Here is a 20,368-nt window from a genome sequence, read left to right as displayed (position 1 = left end):
TGGTATCTAGAAAATGTATTTTTTTAATTAGTGCTCTTTTCATGCATTAGATCCTTATGGTTAATGAGGATTGTTATTTTATAAGAACTGAAGATAGAGCAAAGTAGCGTCAGACAGTAGATGGAGCACACCCTTTATTGAAACGGCAACTGCCAAAACTGCATTATATTCAGACCCAACACAGGATGTTTGTATCTCTATGGTGAACTGAAATCGAGTCAGTGGCTAGGCGGCAATTAGTAGCCAACCGCTACTTTAACCGTCTCTGTTGGTAAATTGCCCTAAGGCGTTGGTACTTAAGTTTTTAATTAAGGCGATTTACGCCGCGCCAACTAGGCGAAACTTGTCAAATTTTGTGAAATGTAGGTGGAGTGGAGGGAGATGATTGGCCGGAGCCTGTCACGGGGGTGGTCACCCACCCAAGTTCAGACTCCGAGCAAAGCAGCTTACGCGTGCAATGAGAAATATTGGATGTATTAATAATTATCAAGTTTGGGAACAGGTTATCCAGATTGGAATAATTAAACTAATATCGCGATCTAAATGAAGACAAATGGCACAACTAAGTGCAACAGATTAGCTAAACAAAATATTCAAATTCATCCTTGCTGTAAAACACAGATTGGACAGTGGTAGTCACGTGGGGGTCACCCTCCCGTGAGCTGTCCACAGCCAATGCATCTTGAAATAGTAGATATCACAATTCAGTGAAGTCTTGGTCTGAGAAATTAAACACTAAAGTTCTTGTACAACACTGAGGCACATGAGTTATTGAAACTATACACTATGTACATATAAGGACGGCAGTATTTGAGTGAAGTAGCAAATGGTGAAAAACATTTTACACTAGCAATAAATAATCAGAGCTTTGAAGATCCAGGTACACGGATCATGTTCATAAGTCCACAATATTACAAAGTCTCTGATATAACAATAAGAAGATTACGAAAATGGCAAATATAAGATCAGTGTTTTGAAGATCCAGGTACACGGATCATGTCCATAAGTCTATAAAGTTTCAAAGACACTGGTAAAATGACACAATGAAGATAAAATAAAGCTAATAGTACTATGTACAATATATACACATTTCACCATTTGCTGTTATAGAAGATGCCTCTTGGGCGCTTTGCTGCAATTTCTATAGTAAGATCATAATTTATCAGATCACGGATATGTTCGTATTGAGAAAGTTCTATTTTAACATAGAAATTGTGGCTCGTGGTGAGAATTTGATCAGCTATGGGTCTTATTTTTAGTTCTTTATGTATCTGCAGGTTATGTACGAACCATGGGGAGTCAACAATTTGTCTGAGTATTTTGTTCTGAAAGACCTGTAGTTTGTGTCTATAAGTCTTGTACACAGTGGCCAGGATAGGCACTGCATAAAGTAGGGTGGGTCTTATTAAGCTGGTATAGATCTTCTTCTTGAGAGTGATATTTAATTTAGCATTTCTTCTTATTAAAGGGTAAAGAGACATTTTAGCAGCGGTGGCTTTGCGCAAGGCATACTCCGTGTGTCCTTTGAATAACAGATGTGAGTCGAAGACCACTCCTAGATACTTGGTACTTGAAACAATTGCTAGGGCTTGATCATTAATTTTTATGTTTACATTCACAGGAGTGAACTTCCGATGACGTCTGAAAAGGAGAATTTGGCTCTTTGATGGATTTACTTTTAATTTCTATGAATCATAATAGTGTGCTATGATATTTACTGCACTTTCAAGTTTATCTACAGCGAGCTAAGGTTTTAGCGACTTGGTTAAAATTGCTGTGTCATCGGCATATTTCACTACTTTTGCATTCAAAGGAACCGGCATATCATTCATGTAGATATTAAACAGAAGCGGTCCCAGAACGCTTCCTTGAGCCACTCCGCTTTTAATTCTTTTTCTTGAAGAGAGAGAGTCATTAATTTTTACCTGAAAGGTCCTGTTTTTAAGATAGCTTTTCATGAGCTTAATAAAACTGATGGGAAGATGAACAAGGTGCAGCTTGTAGAGGAGACCCTCATGCCACACCTTGTCAAATGCTTTTTCTAGGTCTAGAAAGCAGCTGGCGATTGTGTTCTTTTTTGCGAAGGAGTCTGCAATAAATTCTGTAACGTTCAGTAGTTGGTGCACGGTACTATGACCAAACTGCTCTTTACATATAATTTCCTTATCCTCTAGATGTTGAGTTAATCTCTTTTGGAGCACATGCTCAAATACCTTTCCCAAACTGGGGAGAAGGCTGATCGGACGGTAGGAGTTTAAGTCCTTTGGGTTTTTCCCCGGCTTGACAAACGTAATTATCTGCGCGTGCTTCCACTGTTGCGGAAAGTAATTGAGCCTCATACAAGCATTGACTATGTTTGTAATGAGGACTATGTAGGTTCTTGGGAGAGCTTTGAGAACCGTATTGGTGATGCTATCGTAGCCGGGAGCTTCCCTGGACTTTAAGTTGCTAATTATATTACTTATTTCTGCTGGAGAAGTTGGGTTGAAGTGATTATTAGAATTTCTGTCAGCTAGGTGGTTAATGAAATTATCGACTTCTTCATCTGTCTCATCATTATTAGAGGAATGATTGGTGAAAGTCTTTTCTAGATGCTGCGCAAGGGCTTCAGCCATGTCATGTTCAGAATAAGCAATTCCACTACTGGTGTGGAGAGGACCAATATTTCTGTTATTAGTATTCCTTAAGGAATTTCCAATACGCCAGACTGTATTCGGAGAGAAATCCATGGAGTCTAAGAAATCGTCCCAACAATTTGATCTGTACTCTAGGAGAAGGGTCTTGATGTTCCTAATTTTTCTGTTCAGATTTCTTTTAACAGTGGGATCGCCTGTTCTTCGCCAGATTTTTGCTGTGCGGTTTTTGTCTTTTATTTTCTCAATGATGTGGTCGGGGAGCTTATCTTTCTTATAATCTTTGAATTTGGTGGAATCATCAAGGGCTTTCTTAATTTTACTATTGATCTTAGTGATATTGTACTCAATGTCTACAATATCGGCAAGAGCCGGGTGTGCAGGTAATTGTTCTAGAGAATTATTGAATTTCTGCCAGTTTATAATTTTCTTTAAAGGCAAGGTCTTCTCAAAGCCATGGTAAGTAAATTTAACAGGGAGATGGTCAGAGGTTAATTGATTAATCACCTGTAGGAAAGGGATTTGCTGGATATTTTTGTAATAACAATGTCGAGAACATCCGAGCTGTCTGTATGATGATACCTGGTAGGTTCCGCTGATCCAAAAATTCTAAGGTCATTCATAAGAGCATAGCTATAAAGTTTGTTGCCATTTGTGTTATTTCTTTGAGAATTCCAGCTATGATGTTTAGAATTCAGGTCCCCTGCTATAATAACAGGGTGAGTGATATTGTTAAAAATTTGCAAGTCATTGTTGGTGAGAATGTTTCTGAGGGGAATATAAGCCGAGATGATGACAATCGGCTCATTTGTGCGCGAATGCACAACGATCGCAGTGGTTTCAATGCTGCTGCTATTGGGAATATTAAACTCGTTGGCGTGCAGATGCCTTTTAATTAATATCATAGTACCGTCGCCCCTGTTATGGTCTCTGTCCGTCCTGAATGCATTGTAACCATTGATCTTGAACTTATCATTAGGTCTGAGCCAAGTTTTATTCACTAGAAACACATCAATGTTATGGTGATTAAGGAAGTTTGCAACTTCAACGTTCTTGTGGCGAATACCATTGGCGTTAAAAAATGCGAGATTTAAACTGCTGGGGGCAGTGAGGTGAATTCTTGTATTACTGTTAATGTGGTTAAAATTCATAATTCATGCTTGATAAAAGTTCAAAAACTTCCCAGCCGACTTGGATTTTTTCCAATATTGATTTAGATTTTAAGAACCTCTTGAAGAGATTTTTTCCTTGCAGGAATAATTTCTTCAGCCAAATTATGAAATCGAAAACGGAGCCTAAGTTCTCACTTTCGACAGCTGCGTCCTGATTGGTGGATGAAGCATTCTGCTCATTAACATTTTCACTGCTATTTTGGGTTATGTTTCTTCTTGGAAGAGGTGGGAAATTTTCTAAGTTGATATCAGGGGGACTATTTTTTTAAGTTTTTCTTGCTTCCTTTTGGAATTCTTTTTCTGCAATTTTTCTTTTCAAGTTATCCGGATGCATTTCGCAACCACGATACGAACTAATGTGGGGGCCTCCACAGAGGCAACATTTGCTGGGTAAGTTTCTGTCTTTTGTGCATGTAGTAGTAATATGGTTTTGCCCGCATTTTAAACACCTGGGCTTGTGCTTACAGTGAGCACGACTGTGGCCATACCTCTGACAGTGGTGACACTGTTTGTGTCCTGGAGTGGGTCTGAAGGGAGTAATTTTAACAGCCAAAATCTAGAATATGCATTATGTTGTATATTTTCTTGCCTTCTATGCTGCGTTTGACTTCAACCATGAAAGTGGGTAGTTTGACCATTGTCTATTTTCTTGGTAACTTGTCTTACTGTTTTAACCGGGATGTTATTGTCTATTAGTTCTTCCATAATGTCCTCGGTTTTGGTGGGAACAGATAATTTTTTGATTACAACTCTTATCGGTTTATCTTGAGGGAGAGGAAAGGTATGGTAAGGAATTTCCTTTTCATCTAGGTATCTCGTGACTTCATGATACTCAGTGTCCGATTTAACTTTAATGTGGATATCACCACCTTTCTGTACACATTCCATGGATATGGTAAATTGCTTAATATTATCTCTGAGAGCTTTCCAGTCCGTGACATCTGAAATGATAATCGGCAGAATTCTGTTAGCCTTTTTGTTGTGCGTAATGAAATCACCTTCATTATTAGTACTGTCTTCTTGTGAGTTTAGCGAACTAACATTTGTAGTGTCCATTTTATCATCTATTTTTAGCGAAGCGTATTTATTTTTGGTTGACATCATTGAACCGTTGCTGCTTTCACTAAGTGTGCATTTGTGGTATTTTTTGGGTGTAATCCATTTTTCATTATAATTATTTATTTTGCTTATTTCCTGAATAACATTTGAAACTTTTTTGGGTTGCTTTGTAGTTTGATTAGATGTCGAATCATTGCTAGTATTAACTAACGGGATGCTACAGCAGATATTTTGCACTGAATCTCCTGCAGCTTGCTTAATCGCTACAAACTTCTCAAGCTCTGCATAGGTTTTTTGGAGCCATTGCTCCATTTCTGGGGTGATTTTCCGCAAGCCATTTCTAAGCGTGTTAAACGCTAAGTTAAACTCAGACATAATCTGCCTACAATCCTCAATCGTGCCATGTTTAAGAATATTCTCAACAATATCGCGCTTATTAAGAATTGCTAAATCATTTATCTCATCCATATTTACCAAGTCAAGCTATACTATAGATGTACAAGACAATGTCCATAATGAAAGCGTAGAAATCAAAAATATACTCACAAACTTGTCCAGATGAGCTACTCCAAGTACACCTCTCGAAAGAGACCAACGAAAAACACTTACTATTTATAAATAAATTTCCTTCACTTCCTAAATTTTAGAATCACACTCGTAGAGCAAAATAATAATACGAACTCGTTAGTTCAATTATAAATTAAAATGCAATGGTGAACTGCTTAGAATGTAGTGTATTACAGGTTTCTGCCACATGGGTTTGACAATGACAAGTGACATGAAAAATGTTACCAGAAATAATGCAATGAATAACTATTTTAGGGGAGTTACTAGTACTAAATATATCAGAAGGCTTAATAAAACTTTATAAAATAAGAAGCAACTTTTTCATAAAGTTAGAATTTATTCGATACAAATTACTTAAGCGCATAGGTAAACATTACTGCATTTCTAAATCAAAACTTACGAGAGCGTTTTACCGCATACCTCACGACATCAAGTCCAAGTAAGTGTAATCTGGCGACCCCTGTCTGCTTTTTCCTCTCCTCGAGACGCATCACCACCTGCTCTCCTATGTCTTCATCCGAGGCACGGCTTTTAAGAAATATAGTCCTGTGAGATCGCTACAGGCAGCCCCCCACCAGCAATAGCGAGATTTTAGCTATGCCGGGGACTGAAGTGTACGTGTCGGCCTGAGCGAGTTACCATTACCGGTGATTCACAGTTCGGTGCAGGAATAGCTGTTGGCAGCATAGGAATCTCCGATTTTGCTGGTGAATTCTCTGTTGCTGGGAGGGAAGTTCTGCGATTGTTTGCAGGCGCTGAGTCTTCAGTATCTTTTCTTGTGACATATGCTGGTTTAATCCTACCGATGCTTACTGTTTTAGCTTTTCCCCGTATGGAAATTGTAACAACTTTGTCGCCTCGACTGAGCACTTCATAAGGCTGCTGAAAGCTTCTTTTCACTACATACATTCAAAGAAAAACATGACTGCAGGTGGTTAAGTCTTTGCTGACGAATACCGCTTGCTTGCTGTGAGGTTGATTTGCAAGAGGTAGGAGGCGTTGCATAGATTCGCGAAGCTTTCCAACAGAAGTCACTGGATCTGGGGTTTCAGGAGTAGGGCACAGGAATTCTCCTGGGAGGCGAATTGGAGTTCCGTATACCATTTCTGCTGTGGTTGCTTGCAGATCATCTTTCCAAGTGGCTCTGAATTCTAATAAAATTGTAGACAATACAGCAGTCCACTGATTATTGCTGTGTACCATGATTGCAGATTTCAGCTGCCTGTGAAATCTTTCAACTTGGCCATTTGTAGACGGATGGTATGGAGATGTGCGGTGTCGAGCTGTGCCCAGGAACTTTGTTAGTGCATCGAAGAGTGATGATTCAAACTGCCTTCCCTGATCGGTAGTTAGCCAGAGTGGGGATCCGAATTTGGAGATCCAACCTGAGTAGAAGGCAGCTGCAACAGTCTGTGCGGATATATCTGCTAACGGAAATGTCTCTGGCCATTTAGAAAAACGATTCACACATGTGAGACAGTATCGAAAGCCTTCAGATGGAGGGAGAGGTCCTACGAGGTCAATGTGCATGTGTTCAAATCTAGCACTGGGTGGCACAAAAACACCAATTTTACTTTTGGTATGGCATGTCACTTTAGATTTCTGACACTGTAAGCACTCACGAGCCCAAGATGCGACATCCGCTTTCACTGAAGGCCAAATATATCTTTCGTCGATCAGCTTTACTGAGGCTTTTACTCCTGGGTGTGAGAGAGAGTGAAGGCTGCTAAACACTGCTCGATGAAATGACTGTGGAACGAAACGGCGAATGCGACCAGTGGAGATATCACAATGCAGAATAACTGGAGACTGACCAATAGGGAGGGGCTTCAGCACTAAGGAGGTAGTCGAATTTCCTGATAAAGTATTTTGCAATTCTGCATCATTTTCCTGCTCCTTGGCAAGCTGGTAGTAGTCAATAGCAGAAGGTGTCTAATAGTAGCTATATGAATCCGAGACAGTGCATCCGCTACCTCATTGTCGGAACCTTTTAAGTAGCGAATATCAGTCGTAAATTGGCTGATAAAGTCCAGTTGTCTTAGTTGTCTTGGAGAGCATTTATCTTCTTTTTGCCGAAATGCAAATGTAAGCGGTTTGTGGTCTGTGAATAAAATGAAGTTACGTCCTTCGACCATATGTCGAAAGGGCTTTATGGCCATATATGACACGAGGAGCTCTCTATCGTATGCACTGTATCTCTGTTGTGTTGGAGATAATTTTTTTGAGTAAAAAGCAAGAGGTTGCCATCCTTTTTCAACTTGTTGGTGAAAAGCTGCACCCATAGCTGTATCAGAAGCATCAACTACAATTGCAAGTGGGGCCTCTGATGAAGGATGGTACAATATCGTTGCATCTGACAGGTCTTTCTTGCATTTCTGAAATGCATTTGTGGTTACTTCTGTCCATTCGATTGGTCTTTTATCGTTTTTCGTTGCTCCCTTTAGGTATGTATTGAGTATTTCTTGAGTTTTTGCAGCTTGCGGAATAAAACGATGGTAAAAGTTGCACATAGCCAGAAAACGCCAAAGTTCTTTCACAGTTTCTGGTTTGGGGAAATTCACAATTGCTGAAACTTTCTCTGGCAAAGGAGTGATACCCTCGGGTGTTATCATATGACCTAGAAATTTCACAGTTGATTTACCCAAGACACATTTAGCTGCATTTAGTACTACACCATAATCTGTGAATCGCTGAACACCATCTTAAGATGTTGCAGGTGCTGGGTGTCATTTTCAGATGCTACAATACATTATCAAAGTATGGTACACAAAAGTCCAGTCTGCTGAGAACGTGATGAATAAACCTCTGGAATGTAGCCGCAGCATTCGATAACCCGAATGGCATGAATAAATATTCGAAAAGACCGAATGGTGTAGAAACGGCTGTTTTTGGCACATCTTCTTCTCGCACGGGAATCTGATGGTAAGCTTTTTCCAAATCCAGAGTTGAAAATATCTGCTTCCCATCTAACACTTGAAGACAGTCCTGTACGTGAGGAACAGGATACGATCTGGAATGGTGACACTATTTAATTTCCTATAATCCCCACATGGTCTTCAATCTCCATTGCTTTTGGTCACCATGTGCAGAAGAGATGACCAGCAGCTTTTGGAGGGTCTGCAGATTCCGGTTTCAACTAGGTACTGGAATTGTTGTTTGGCTGCTTTAAGCGTATCAGCTGAAAGTCTGCACGGCCGTGAAAACACAGGTGGGCCTCTAGTCTCAATACAGTGAGTAATATCGTGTTTGATTTTTCGTGGCATTGAACTAGCTTCTGTAAGCGCTGGAAATTTGGCAAGCAGTTGGTGAAATTTAGTATCTCCTTTCAGTGCCTTGATGTGAATTATATCTTTTGTAGTCACAGTTCCTTTGGAACATAGTTGGGTAAGTGGATCCACCAAACATCCTTGAGGAATATCGATCAGTAATCCAAAGTGACGAATGAAATCAGCTCCAATAATAGGTTGAGAAACTGCAGCGATAACAAACGGCCAATGAAATTCCCTAAGTAAAGATAAGTCCAATTTAATGAGTTTTTGTCCAAAAGTAGGTATTGTAGTCCCATTTGCAGCAAAACGTTGACGCTTGGCGGGTGGCTGATAGCGCTTCGTAATTGTGGGCGGAACTACTGAGACATCTGCTCCCATATCAATCAGATACTTTGATGCTGTGGATTTATCTGAAAGGTATAAACGATAAATCTCAGTTCTGCCATCACCCGAAGAGTCGAGTGATGGTGGCACTAGTTTTCCGCCTGGAAGGTACAGGGTTTTGTGCACTTGTTAGCTTTTTCTTTGAAACGCTGATGATACCAGCAGTGCTCTCTATTATTTTGTTGTTGGCGGCTTAATGAACGGTCTCTTTTATTCTGCTTCTCTCGTTCGGTTGAACGCGATCTAGAACGTGTTTCCATCCGAGAAAGGTGAGATGAAATATCCATTAATAATTCTTTTAGCGCAGAGTCTTCCATTTTTACTTCAAACACTGAAACACTGTTTCCGGTGGGTGCCATGATACCATCGGCCATCTCAGGTAGCTTGTCTAACTTGTCACTGGAATTGGCTAAAATCTGTTATGCATGCGTCGGCAGACATTGCAAGAAAAGCGATTTAAGAAGATCCTCACTCATTCGTGAGCCAGCCTTACTTCGCATCTCCAGTAAGAGGCATGACGGTTTTTTGTCGCCAAACTGCATTACGGAAACGAGGTCTCGGAGCCACTGTTCTTCTGTATCTGCATATTGCGTACACAGACGGTTTTTGATTGCTGTATATGGTGCCTCGGCTGGAGGATTAAGAATAATGTCTCCAACAACCGCTAACTCCTCAGGTTGTAAAGCGGAAATTACGTGGTGAAATTTCGTACACTCCACTGTTACACCGGCCAACGCGAACTGGCTTTCCATCTGCCGGAACCAGATTTCCAGATTTGCTCGCCAGAAGGGAGGAGCTTTCACCGCCACGTGCTATATTTTCAGTGGCTTGATCTCTGCCGTTATTTTCCATTTTATTAAATAAATCGAATATTTCGGAAGAGAAACTGACTATTTGTAAGTTCCGATGAGGTAAAGTTCATTCAAGCCTCGTGCTTCGTCGATGGAATAAGATTCCCCATTTTCAGTCCATGTGTGTGCTGCGACACCGGGTCATCAATTTAGGGGAGTTACTAGTACTAAATATATCAGAAAGCTTAATAAAACTTTATAAAATAAGAAGCAACTTTTTCATAAAGTTAGAATTTATTCGATACAAATTACTTAAGCGCATAGGTAAACATTACTGCATTTCTAAATCAAAACTTACGAGAGCGTTTTACCGCATACCTCACGACATCAAGTCCAAGTAAGTGTAATCTGGCGACCCCTGTCTGCTTTTTCCTCTCCTCGAGACGCATCACCACCTGCTCTCCTATGTCTTCATCCGAGGCACGGCTTTTAAGAAATATAGTCCTGTGAGATCGCTACAGGCAGCCCCCCACCAGCAATAGCGAGATTTTAGCTATGCCGGGGACTGAAGTGTACGTGTCGGCCTGAGCGAGTTACCATTACCGGTGATTCACAGTTCGGTGCAGGAATAGCTGTTGGCAGCATAGGAATCTCCGATTTTGCTGGTGAATTCTCTGTTGCTGGGAGGGAAGTTCTGCGATTGTTTGCAGGCGCTGAGTCTTCAGTATCTTTTCTTGTGACATATGCTGGTTTAATCCTACCGATGCTTACTGTTTTAGCTTTTCCCCGTATGGAAATTGTAACAACTTTGTCGCCTCGACTGAGCACTTCATAAGGCTGCTGAAAGCTTCTTTTCACTACATACATTCAAAGAAAAACATGACTGCAGGTGGTTAAGTCTTTGCTGACGAATACCGCTTGCTTGCTGTGAGGTTGATTTGCAAGAGGTAGGAGGCGTTGCATAGATTCGCGAAGCTTTCCAACAGAAGTCACTGGATCTGGGGTTTCAGGAGTAGGGCACAGGAATTCTCCTGGGAGGCGAATTGGAGTTCCGTATACCATTTCTGCTGTGGTTGCTTGCAGATCATCTTTCCAAGTGGCTCTGAATTCTAATAAAATTGTAGACAATACAGCAGTCCACTGATTATTGCTGTGTACCATGATTGCAGATTTAATAGATAATGCAATGAATAACTATTTTAGGGGAGTTACTAGTACTAAATATATCAGAAGGCTTAATAAAACTTTATAAAATAAGAAGCAACTTTTTCATAAAGTTAGAATTTATTCGATACAAATTACTTAAGCGCATAGGTAAACATTACAGCATTTCTAAATTGAAACTTACGAGAGCGTTTTACCGCATACCTCACGATATGAAGTCCAAGTAAGTGTAATCTTGCGACACCTGTCTGCTTTCTCCTCTCCTCGAGACGCATCACCACCTGCTCTCCTATGTCTTCATCTGAGGCACGCCTTTTAAGAAATATAGTCCTGTGAGATTGCTACAACTATCATCCATCATTCTCCATATCCCATATGTCTGCAGCATGGAACTCAATTGCATACAGCAGTTGGAAGCAAGCAAAATATAACTTTGAATATGTGGTCTCGCTTTGCCATTTGGACCATGTCATTATGAAGAAGAAGTTTATTATGCATAGAATCAAACTTAGAATGATCTGCCAATAAGCAGTTTCTTAGACCACCATACCATGTTCTGTCACATAGTATATCTGAATTGGAAATATGCTGGGCCAAAGGCAAATATCTTTCTAAATAAAATATTCTTTATATTCATACATTTTAGTTTTCTTTCTCTGTCAGAAACGGCTATAAATTACAAAATAACGAACTGTTTATTTAAAACTAACTAAATCCTATTTATTTTTAATTATGGTGACAAAAATTACTGTAATAAATATTAATCTGTGCTATTTCTTTGTAGGTATGATCTACCTGCCATATGTGATTGTTCTCAGGAGTGTGTTAAAGCTCTTTTAGGTGATGAATGTACGCCAATAAAAGAAGAAGAAATGCAAAGGAAGCCTTGCCAAACAGCATTTGATGTTCTTCAAAAAACTGTTGCTGTGCAAGGTAAGCCACTTTTTATGCATTCACTAGTTTCTTGTACTTATGTGTAACACATAACCTGTGGGTGAAAGTAAAGAATATGTTAAATACATAAAGGTGAACAGTGTATAATTGCAATGAATATATGTAATGTAATATCTGTGTGATTGTTATATAAAAGCCAGGGTACACGCAATTAAATAAATAAATTCAGTCTGAAAGTATTCAGATTTTGTGTTGTTAATGAGCTTGCTGTTACTAATCTGCTCTTAGACTCACTTCTGCTAACCGAATTCTTTTACTTTTTTAACTAAACATTGAAGAACCACCACTCAACAGTAAATCACGAAATTTTTAAAGGCAGCATCCCAATAGAACATTAAGTGTTGCCATACGATTTTCAATTTTTGCCATCTTTTCTTGATTCACATATCAATGTCAATTTTCTTAACAAAATGACCTACACTTTTGTCTATTTTTTTATATAATGTTAAAAATAATTTATTAAACATCATTTATGGTACATAGAATTCAACAGGAAAATCACAACATTTTTAAAAGCAGCATATGTTTAGAATTCTGAACTCAGTGTTAAGTGTTGCCATTAAGTTTTTCAGTCTTTTCTCAATTCATCATATCAGTGCTCAATTTTTTTAGTAAGATGACTTTTACAACTTTTTTTTTTTTTTGCCTATTTTACTTCATTTGTTAAACATCATTTTTTCGTACTTGCATTACATAAACTCCAGCATTAAAATCACAAAGTATTTAAAACAGGATATGTTTAGAACTCCTAGTAGTGTCAAGTGTTACCATGCACTTTTTTATATTTGCTCTATTATTTCTTTAAAAATAATACATGACAATAAAATTTAGTGGGAGCATCCTTTCATATGAAAAGTGTTACTGACAGAAAAATGATCATCGAGATGTGAGGAAACTAGATTCCTTAGCTTCATTACAATTTCTTTACAGATTTTTTAAATATTTTCTCAGTTTAAATTCACTCAAAAATTATAAATGACATTCTAATGTGTTCCTTAATTCAAAAGTTTCCAACATGTGTGAAGCAAGATTGAAGTTGATAATGAAATTGTTTTAAGCTGTTGTACATTTTGTGCTACTTCTCTTTAATTTTATAGACAAACATAATTTCTTATTCAGGTAGGAAGTTCCACTATTCACTTACTTATTATTATTCCTTATTATTATTATTATTGGAGTGTCAAAAATTCCCACTAATATGCCAGCAAAAATCTCTGCATCACTTTCGTCACTCTTGGTAATAATATTTTCTTGCTTTAAAACCCATACTATGGCTTTCATCATTAGCTAGTTGATTGCTGATTGAGGCATTGCTATCACAATGAAAAATTTATGTTAGATCATCTTCATGTATTACTTTTACATTTCTTTACAAATTCTTTTAATTTTAAAATTTCACCTTCTATAGCATTCAAAATCTGTGCCAAAATACGGTTGCATTTGGTTTTGTCTAATTTTGAAATTGCATTTTCTTGAGCTAGAATTCCAACCAGTGCCATTTTTCTTGCACGAAGGCTCATGTAGAAGTCATACCAAATATACTTTTGCTTTGCAAATCCTGCTGCAGCTCTAGAATTGGAAAGTAATTTTGACATAATCAAAAATTCAGACTTTAGTTTTGTTAAGAGAGCTGCAATAATAATAGTCTGCGAAAAAATAATAAGCTGAATCAAATTAGGTAAGGAACAGTGCAATTTGCTATGTTACCTGAACTTAATTTCAACTGAATCTGATTCTCTCTCTCTTCCCACTATAGTGCTAACAAAAGCAAAACAGTATTAGTAACATCTCACTCAATAAAATATGTCTTGAGGATTGTCATTTCCCATAGTGATTCCATAGCCACTAGGTGTTTGAATATGAGAAACAGGAATCTCAGTTATTCTGGGGAAGAATATCTTTTGTGACACACCTGTCTAATGTGTTATATTCTCCATTTTTAAAATTTTGGGGAAAGGGAGGAAGTAAAGGGAAAAAAAAAGAAATTTAAAAAAAAGAAGGAAATATCTAATGGACCATAGATCCGGATATTGGATGTCCAGATTTTAGATTTTGTACTCTGTTAGTTAGAAGGATCACTCAAGTCTGAAAGATTTAATTATGTGTTACAAATCACTTAAATTTGATACATTTCAAGTTATATCAAATAGAGGTAATTCTAAAAAATTATATAAAACTATAAATTAATAAGAAGTACATATACACTACAAAGTCCATAATCCAGACGTCCATTATTCGGAATGATCTATAATCCGGATCTCAAAGCCACAAACCTTTTTTTCTTTTTTTTTTTTTTTTTTTTTTGCCTGCTTTACCCATGCGCATAATGCAGCATGTGTCGCTTCCAATAGTGAAGAAAGTGGCAGAGAGGTTATTAAAAACAAAAAAATTTCGATTGACAAGTTAGTTGGTATTCTCGACACAGCAATTACAGGACTTGAACAGTGAAACTTTGTAACTGAACAAGAAATTATGTCTGTTTATAGAATTAAAGAGAAAGTATTAGCACAAAAAATGAAGCAACTTAAACAACTTACATTGAAAGAAATGTTTAATAAAGTAAACAAATAAATATTAAGCTCTTTTTTTTTTTTTTTTTAATTTGATTCCCTTTAGATCATAATTGCTCTTTATTTCATAAATTATGGTTTCATAGTTTAATTGTATAATTTATGCATACCATCTTACCAGATTTAAATTGATGATCTATAATTTGGAAAAACCTCTAATCCGGAATCGCCGAAGTTCCGACAAGTGCGGATTACGGACTTTGTACTGTATTACATTTAAGTTGCTCAGTTAGTTAAGAAATGCTTTTTCGGGCAGCATAAATAACAGAAAGGTCTTAGTTATGTTGATTTCCTAATCAACATGGCTGAGACCTTTCAACAAAACAACATGTTCAAATCCTAATATAACTAACGTAATGAACACATACATGCACACACTCACTTTTTAACTACTAAGAAAACTAAACTACTTTTTACTACTAAGAAAACTAAACTTCATATTAGCAAGAGTTGTTTCATTTGTATTCAGAGATAATTCAAGTGCTGCAACTAAGCTTATAAGAGTTTTAAGTCAGTATTTATGCCATTTCAAAAATAATAAAATTATTGTTGAATAAAGGAATGGTAAGTAAATTAACAAATATTTTAGATGTTTAATCAATTTAATTATTTATAAACGTAAATAAGTAAACAGTTGCTGTTATATTGTATTAAAATCATAACAAATATATAGATTTAAATTTGTTTTATGATGTAAGGATTTTCTTTGATTTTCATTTTCAAGTATAATTGTAAATTGATTTTAATAGGGATGAAATGAAAATGTAAGATAACGTAAAGATTTACTTTATTTGAAAACAATATGGTAATTTGAAAAATGAAACCACAATTTTTATCATTATTTTAAACGGTTTAAACATTTTTTAACGGTAAATAACCCTTTTTTTATTAATAAAAGAATGATACCAACATAAGTAAACCTTTGTTACTAGTGGTCCTTGTTATGTTGCTTGGAAGTCTGTTTTTTTTTTTTTTTTTTTTTTTTTTTTTTTCCCCTCTTGTCCTTCATCGTAAGTAATGTAGTAAGTAATAAAGGCTGGATATTATAAGTTCGCACTTATAGTATCCAGCCTTTTACTAATGTTGAGAAAGCTGACATTTTTTTGCATATGGGACTATTGGAAATTGAAGAACTGAGTAAGATTATTCCATCAACAATTCCTGAGAGACGTGTGCCAAATATTTGTACCTTTGTGTGAGTTATTGCATGAAACTGGGATTTTCCATGTAAACATTTAAGCAGCTTCTGTAAAAAAATAAAGATGTTCATACTTTCTCTCTTTCATGTATATACTAGTAAAATCTAGCAGTGAAAATTTGCATTCGCAGACTTCCATTCAATAATGAAAATATGGAAGAGAATATTTTGTGTTAATTACTTTTGTCTCTCATAAATGTTTGCAAAATAAGTTTTAAATGAATTTGTGTCTGGAAATAATTTAAGAATGCAAACAATAGTTTGTATTAAACTGTGTTCAGACATTATTTGAAATATGAATAATTTAGCATATTGAAAGTATTAAATATTCTGGACTTCTGAGCATGAGTATTAAATCTTCACGAATATTTCAATCATTCACTTTTCATTCACCTTCCAAATAATGCAACATGAGCTAATTTGTCTTAAGTAATAAATAATTTGTTTTTTGTATTAAAAGAAAATATTTGGAACATGCTTTAAAGCGTTTTATATTTTTTTAAAAATCTTTTTCAGCGACTCATTGGCCTTGCATCAAGCGATGGGCCCATACCATTGGTTATTCGGCTGTGGAAGCTCAACAGAAAGAGAAGGAAGAGGTTGAAACAGTCACAGCTCTTGCATCACTTTCAATGGCAGTACCTCATGGTCACATACAGTTAGTACAATTTAATAATTCAGTCACATGTTGCATCTTTTTGTTTTCACACATGTGCATTTCCTTCTTATTAAAGTTATCTGAATACAAATAGATGTATCATTTTATTCTGTTCCACTTTGAATTTATATTGTTTTGGTCAGAGATTTGCTAAAATTTTGTTTCTTTTCTTGATTTTAAAGATGAAGTAATGTAAATTTTGTAACATATATAATGGTGGGAAAACTTGCCGAAACTATTCACCAAAATTGCATGTTTATAATGTGATTAGTTAATAAATGTATTTTATTTTATTATAAAACTGAAATGATCGAAAACACAGCATGTAGTCTTTCTAATATTTAACAGTTTTGTTCATGCATGTATTATGCATTGACTCACCAATAATTTGTGGATTTTGAGAAACGTAATTTTCTTTGAAGAGTTAAAAATTGTACACCATTTATTTTCTTGAATTGCCTAGCATGTACTTATAGATCCATGAAAAAATTGTAAACTTTAATACAGTGAAACCTTGGTTCATGAACTTGATTAATTCTATCATAATTCTATCATCCAAAATATTCGTAAATTGAAAGTTTTCCGTGTAAGGATTAATGTAAAGTGAATTTTAATCCATTCCTAGATGCCAAATGGTTGCTTAAAAGATTACTTTGTATGCAAGTTCCTAGTGAAAAAAACAGCAGAATTCATTAAATGTAATGCTTACACAATATTGACATATGCAGAATATTTAACGTAAAGCTAACCATGTAAAAAATAGGACAAATTGAATTAAATTTTGCTGTATTTCTACAAAGGAAAGCTAATGGCATAAGTAGAAACCAGCGAAGAGGTCAAAGGTGGAAAATATTATTGCTCAAAAGAGAAATTCCACTTGGTAAAAACATGAAGGTAAGAAAGGAGGGAGTAGCCAGCTCGGCACTAAGAGCGAAGCACTGCTCTGAAGCTTCGGTCTCCAGATAGGCTGTTTTTGTTTACATTCAGAAGCTCCCTTGACAGTGCTTCGATAGTATTTTGGCATAAGACAGTTCCATACGAATCGAAAAATGCGACATTTTTGCATAAAAGAAACATTCATTGTGTGATGGATAATAGCAGTTTGTATAGTTTAGTGACATTTATGCAAAAATCACATCTTGGTTATTTTTCGATAGTTAACAACAATGATTTTGATTATTAATTTATTTTATAAAATTCTGCAATGTTGAACTACAAAAATATAGATTTTTGGCAAAAATGTTATGCTTAAAGAATGAAAAATACCTTACAATACCTTTAAAATTGTATACGTCTTTCGATACCCTTGATAGAGTGTTCGCTACTTTTATTTTATGTTCCAAGCGTCAAAATGTTTTAAGTAAAATAATTTTTTTGTCATTCACATATTATTGACATGTACTTTTCAAAAATTTTTAGAGGAAAGGCTTTATAGTTGTTCACTTTATTTTTATATAATTTAAAAATAATCACTTTGGGTGTACATGTTCTACTTATTTGAGTTAATTAAAAAGTAAAATGCTACAATCCTGGTCAAAATTAATAAATATGTATGGGTATTTATGCATATGCTCGCAAAAAGCACGTATCTGCCTTTAACAAAATACGTAAATATTTATTAAATTATTTATAAATATATTTGAAGTGAAGGATTTATTCATTCATTAAACACCTGTGAAAGTTGCTGTGAAGAAATCTAATTATTAAATTTATCTAAATTTATAATGATTATAAATTTTATCTAAATATATAATAACATTAACATTGAATTGTAAACATAAATTGAAATCTTGTTGACAAATATGTTATAAAACTATTTAAGGAAGAATTGTTCGTACTGGAAAGCAATCTGTTAAAAGGTATTGTAAAGTAAATTCTATGAGATGCGTACTTAAGAAAGTAATAAAAAAGAGTTTTAGAATATGTATTGTTGAAATTAAGGGTAAAAAAAATCTGATAAGTATAATTAAAAGAATTATTCCCCTTACATTTTATAACTCAGTTATAAGTTATAAATAATATTTTTAAAAAATGCTTTTTTTATTCCCTTTCAGAAATATTCAGAGAAAGTTAAGTACTATTTAATGTATTTCATTATTAAAATAAAAAGTGCTCTAATTTGAAATGGACTGAATAGAGCATGAATTACAAATTAGATTTTTCAATTTAAAAGATGCCTCATAAGCTAAAAAAATCATGCCATATTTGAGAAAGTATTTTAGGAATAAGCTCTTAAATAGAAAAGAAATAATGCATAATTTTAATAATGCATAATTTTAATATTAATTATACAATAAATTTTGTAATCCTTAGACAAATAAAATCGAATTACCTTAATTTTTTTTCTAATGTAATTAACAAACACTTGTAAAAATATTTCATTCAAATTAAACCGTTCTGAGCAAACTGTTCTGTGAAAAGTATAACATTTAATTCCGTTTAGAATGAAATGTTGTTTAAAAAGTGTATTCTTTTCATATACTTTGGACTCTGAAATATTGTAGGAAAAGAAAATATATGCATCTATATGTATATTCACAACATAATTACAAAATATTTACATCCGATCATGTCAAAACCCATTGAACTTAAAGATTAAATGACGTGTTTTAATCACCACGAAGCCAGTGCTTCAAAGCAGTGTATGGGGAAAACCGGTTAGGACCACTCCATCTTACTTCCTACCTCCATGGGTAAAAATATCAGGTAGCTGCTGTCTTTGTGGGTTTCTTTTTTCTCCTTTTCTTTTTCTGTTAACACCATTCACCTTTACTTGAGAATCGCTGTGCCTTTGTCCTGCTAAAAATTTATGAAATTTATAAAAAATTGTCATTGCAATTATTTGTATAATGCCTTACTATTGCTTTATCAGAGTAATAATGTTCTATAAACATTTGCACCTTATCCCATTTTGCACAAATTTTGTGGACAGTTAAATAGAAACATCTTCTCTTTCATCTTCTTTTTCTGAAGACATTTCCTACACTGCATTTGGGAATATCATTTGTTGCTGGCTCACTGTTGGTATCTCGAGATATTGTTCATTTTTTGTTTAGAAAATTTGTTTGTGAACCATTTTGTACGTGATACAAAACTTTCATGAATTAAGGTATTGTATTAATTATATTCTATTAAGTGACTTTAAAATTAATAAAAAAGCTCCACCTGTAAGTACATAGTTTGCCGAGAGCTCGATTAATCAATCTAATATTTTTATTTTATAAATTGTATGAAAAACGAAAACAGCTAAAATAATTATAAGTCTATAATTTTAAATGCCATTTCACTTTAAGATATTTTTGTATTTTTCAGTCTCATAAAATTTAAGTAATTGTATGTTTTCCTTTCCTTCAAATAGCACTCACTTAATTACTAGTAAAATACATTTCAGAATTTTCTCTTATATTATTCTTATTAAAGTTCCTTTTGATAAATAGAAAGTGTCATTAATATGAATAAAAAATAGTATTGATTCAGTAATGTCATTAGAGGCTATAAATTTGAGTATTTTCCAAATTTTAAACCTTACTGCATTAAAAAACTAAAACTTAAATATAGACGTTAGAAAATAAAACATTATTTATAAAATAAGAGTCTCTCAGTAGTATTAACATTATCCATAGGTATTTAAACTGTTTAAATTTGAATGTAATTTTCTTCTTAATTAAATGAAAATACTTTACTTCTGAAAATACTTGAAGCCAGTTCAAAGTGTAAATGCTTTTTAAAATATGTAATATTTTACTGCTATTCTTTTTTTAAGAAAGTGATTTTAAGGCATTTAAGGTAAAAATAATAAAAAGTGGTGAAAATTACTTATACCCAGAATCTTACAGCTTGCTATGTTTCTCATCTCTAAAAATCTGAAATTCAACCATAACTGTCTTTTTGAGTTCTGCTTTAAACACAGGAGTACCTCATTTAATACAGTTTCAATTATCATGGCTTT

General features: G+C 35.0%; 1 protein-coding gene across 7 annotated transcripts in view; it reads left to right on the top strand.

The window, feature by feature from the left end:
* Window positions 1-20,368, top strand: part of HDAC4 (histone deacetylase 4) — a 406,413-nt gene that overhangs the window by 381,593 nt on the left and 4,452 nt on the right. For all 7 annotated transcript variants that reach the window (XM_085819634.1, XM_085819632.1, XM_085819633.1 and 4 more), the window contains 2 exons: window positions 11,824-11,972; window positions 16,278-16,419. In XM_085819634.1, the coding sequence (XP_085675760.1) occupies window positions 11,824-11,972; window positions 16,278-16,419 (291 nt within the window). The remainder of the gene's footprint in view (window positions 1-11,823; window positions 11,973-16,277; window positions 16,420-20,368) is intronic.

Source organism: Stegodyphus dumicola, chromosome 6 (assembly GCF_044657685.1).
Source record: "Stegodyphus dumicola isolate Sdum_Otavi_A_Nest chromosome 6, ASM4465768v1".
NCBI lineage: Eukaryota > Metazoa > Arthropoda > Arachnida > Araneae > Eresidae > Stegodyphus > Stegodyphus dumicola.
The sequence above is the reverse complement of the archived record's forward strand: the minus strand, read 5'-3'. Positions and strand labels throughout refer to the sequence as shown.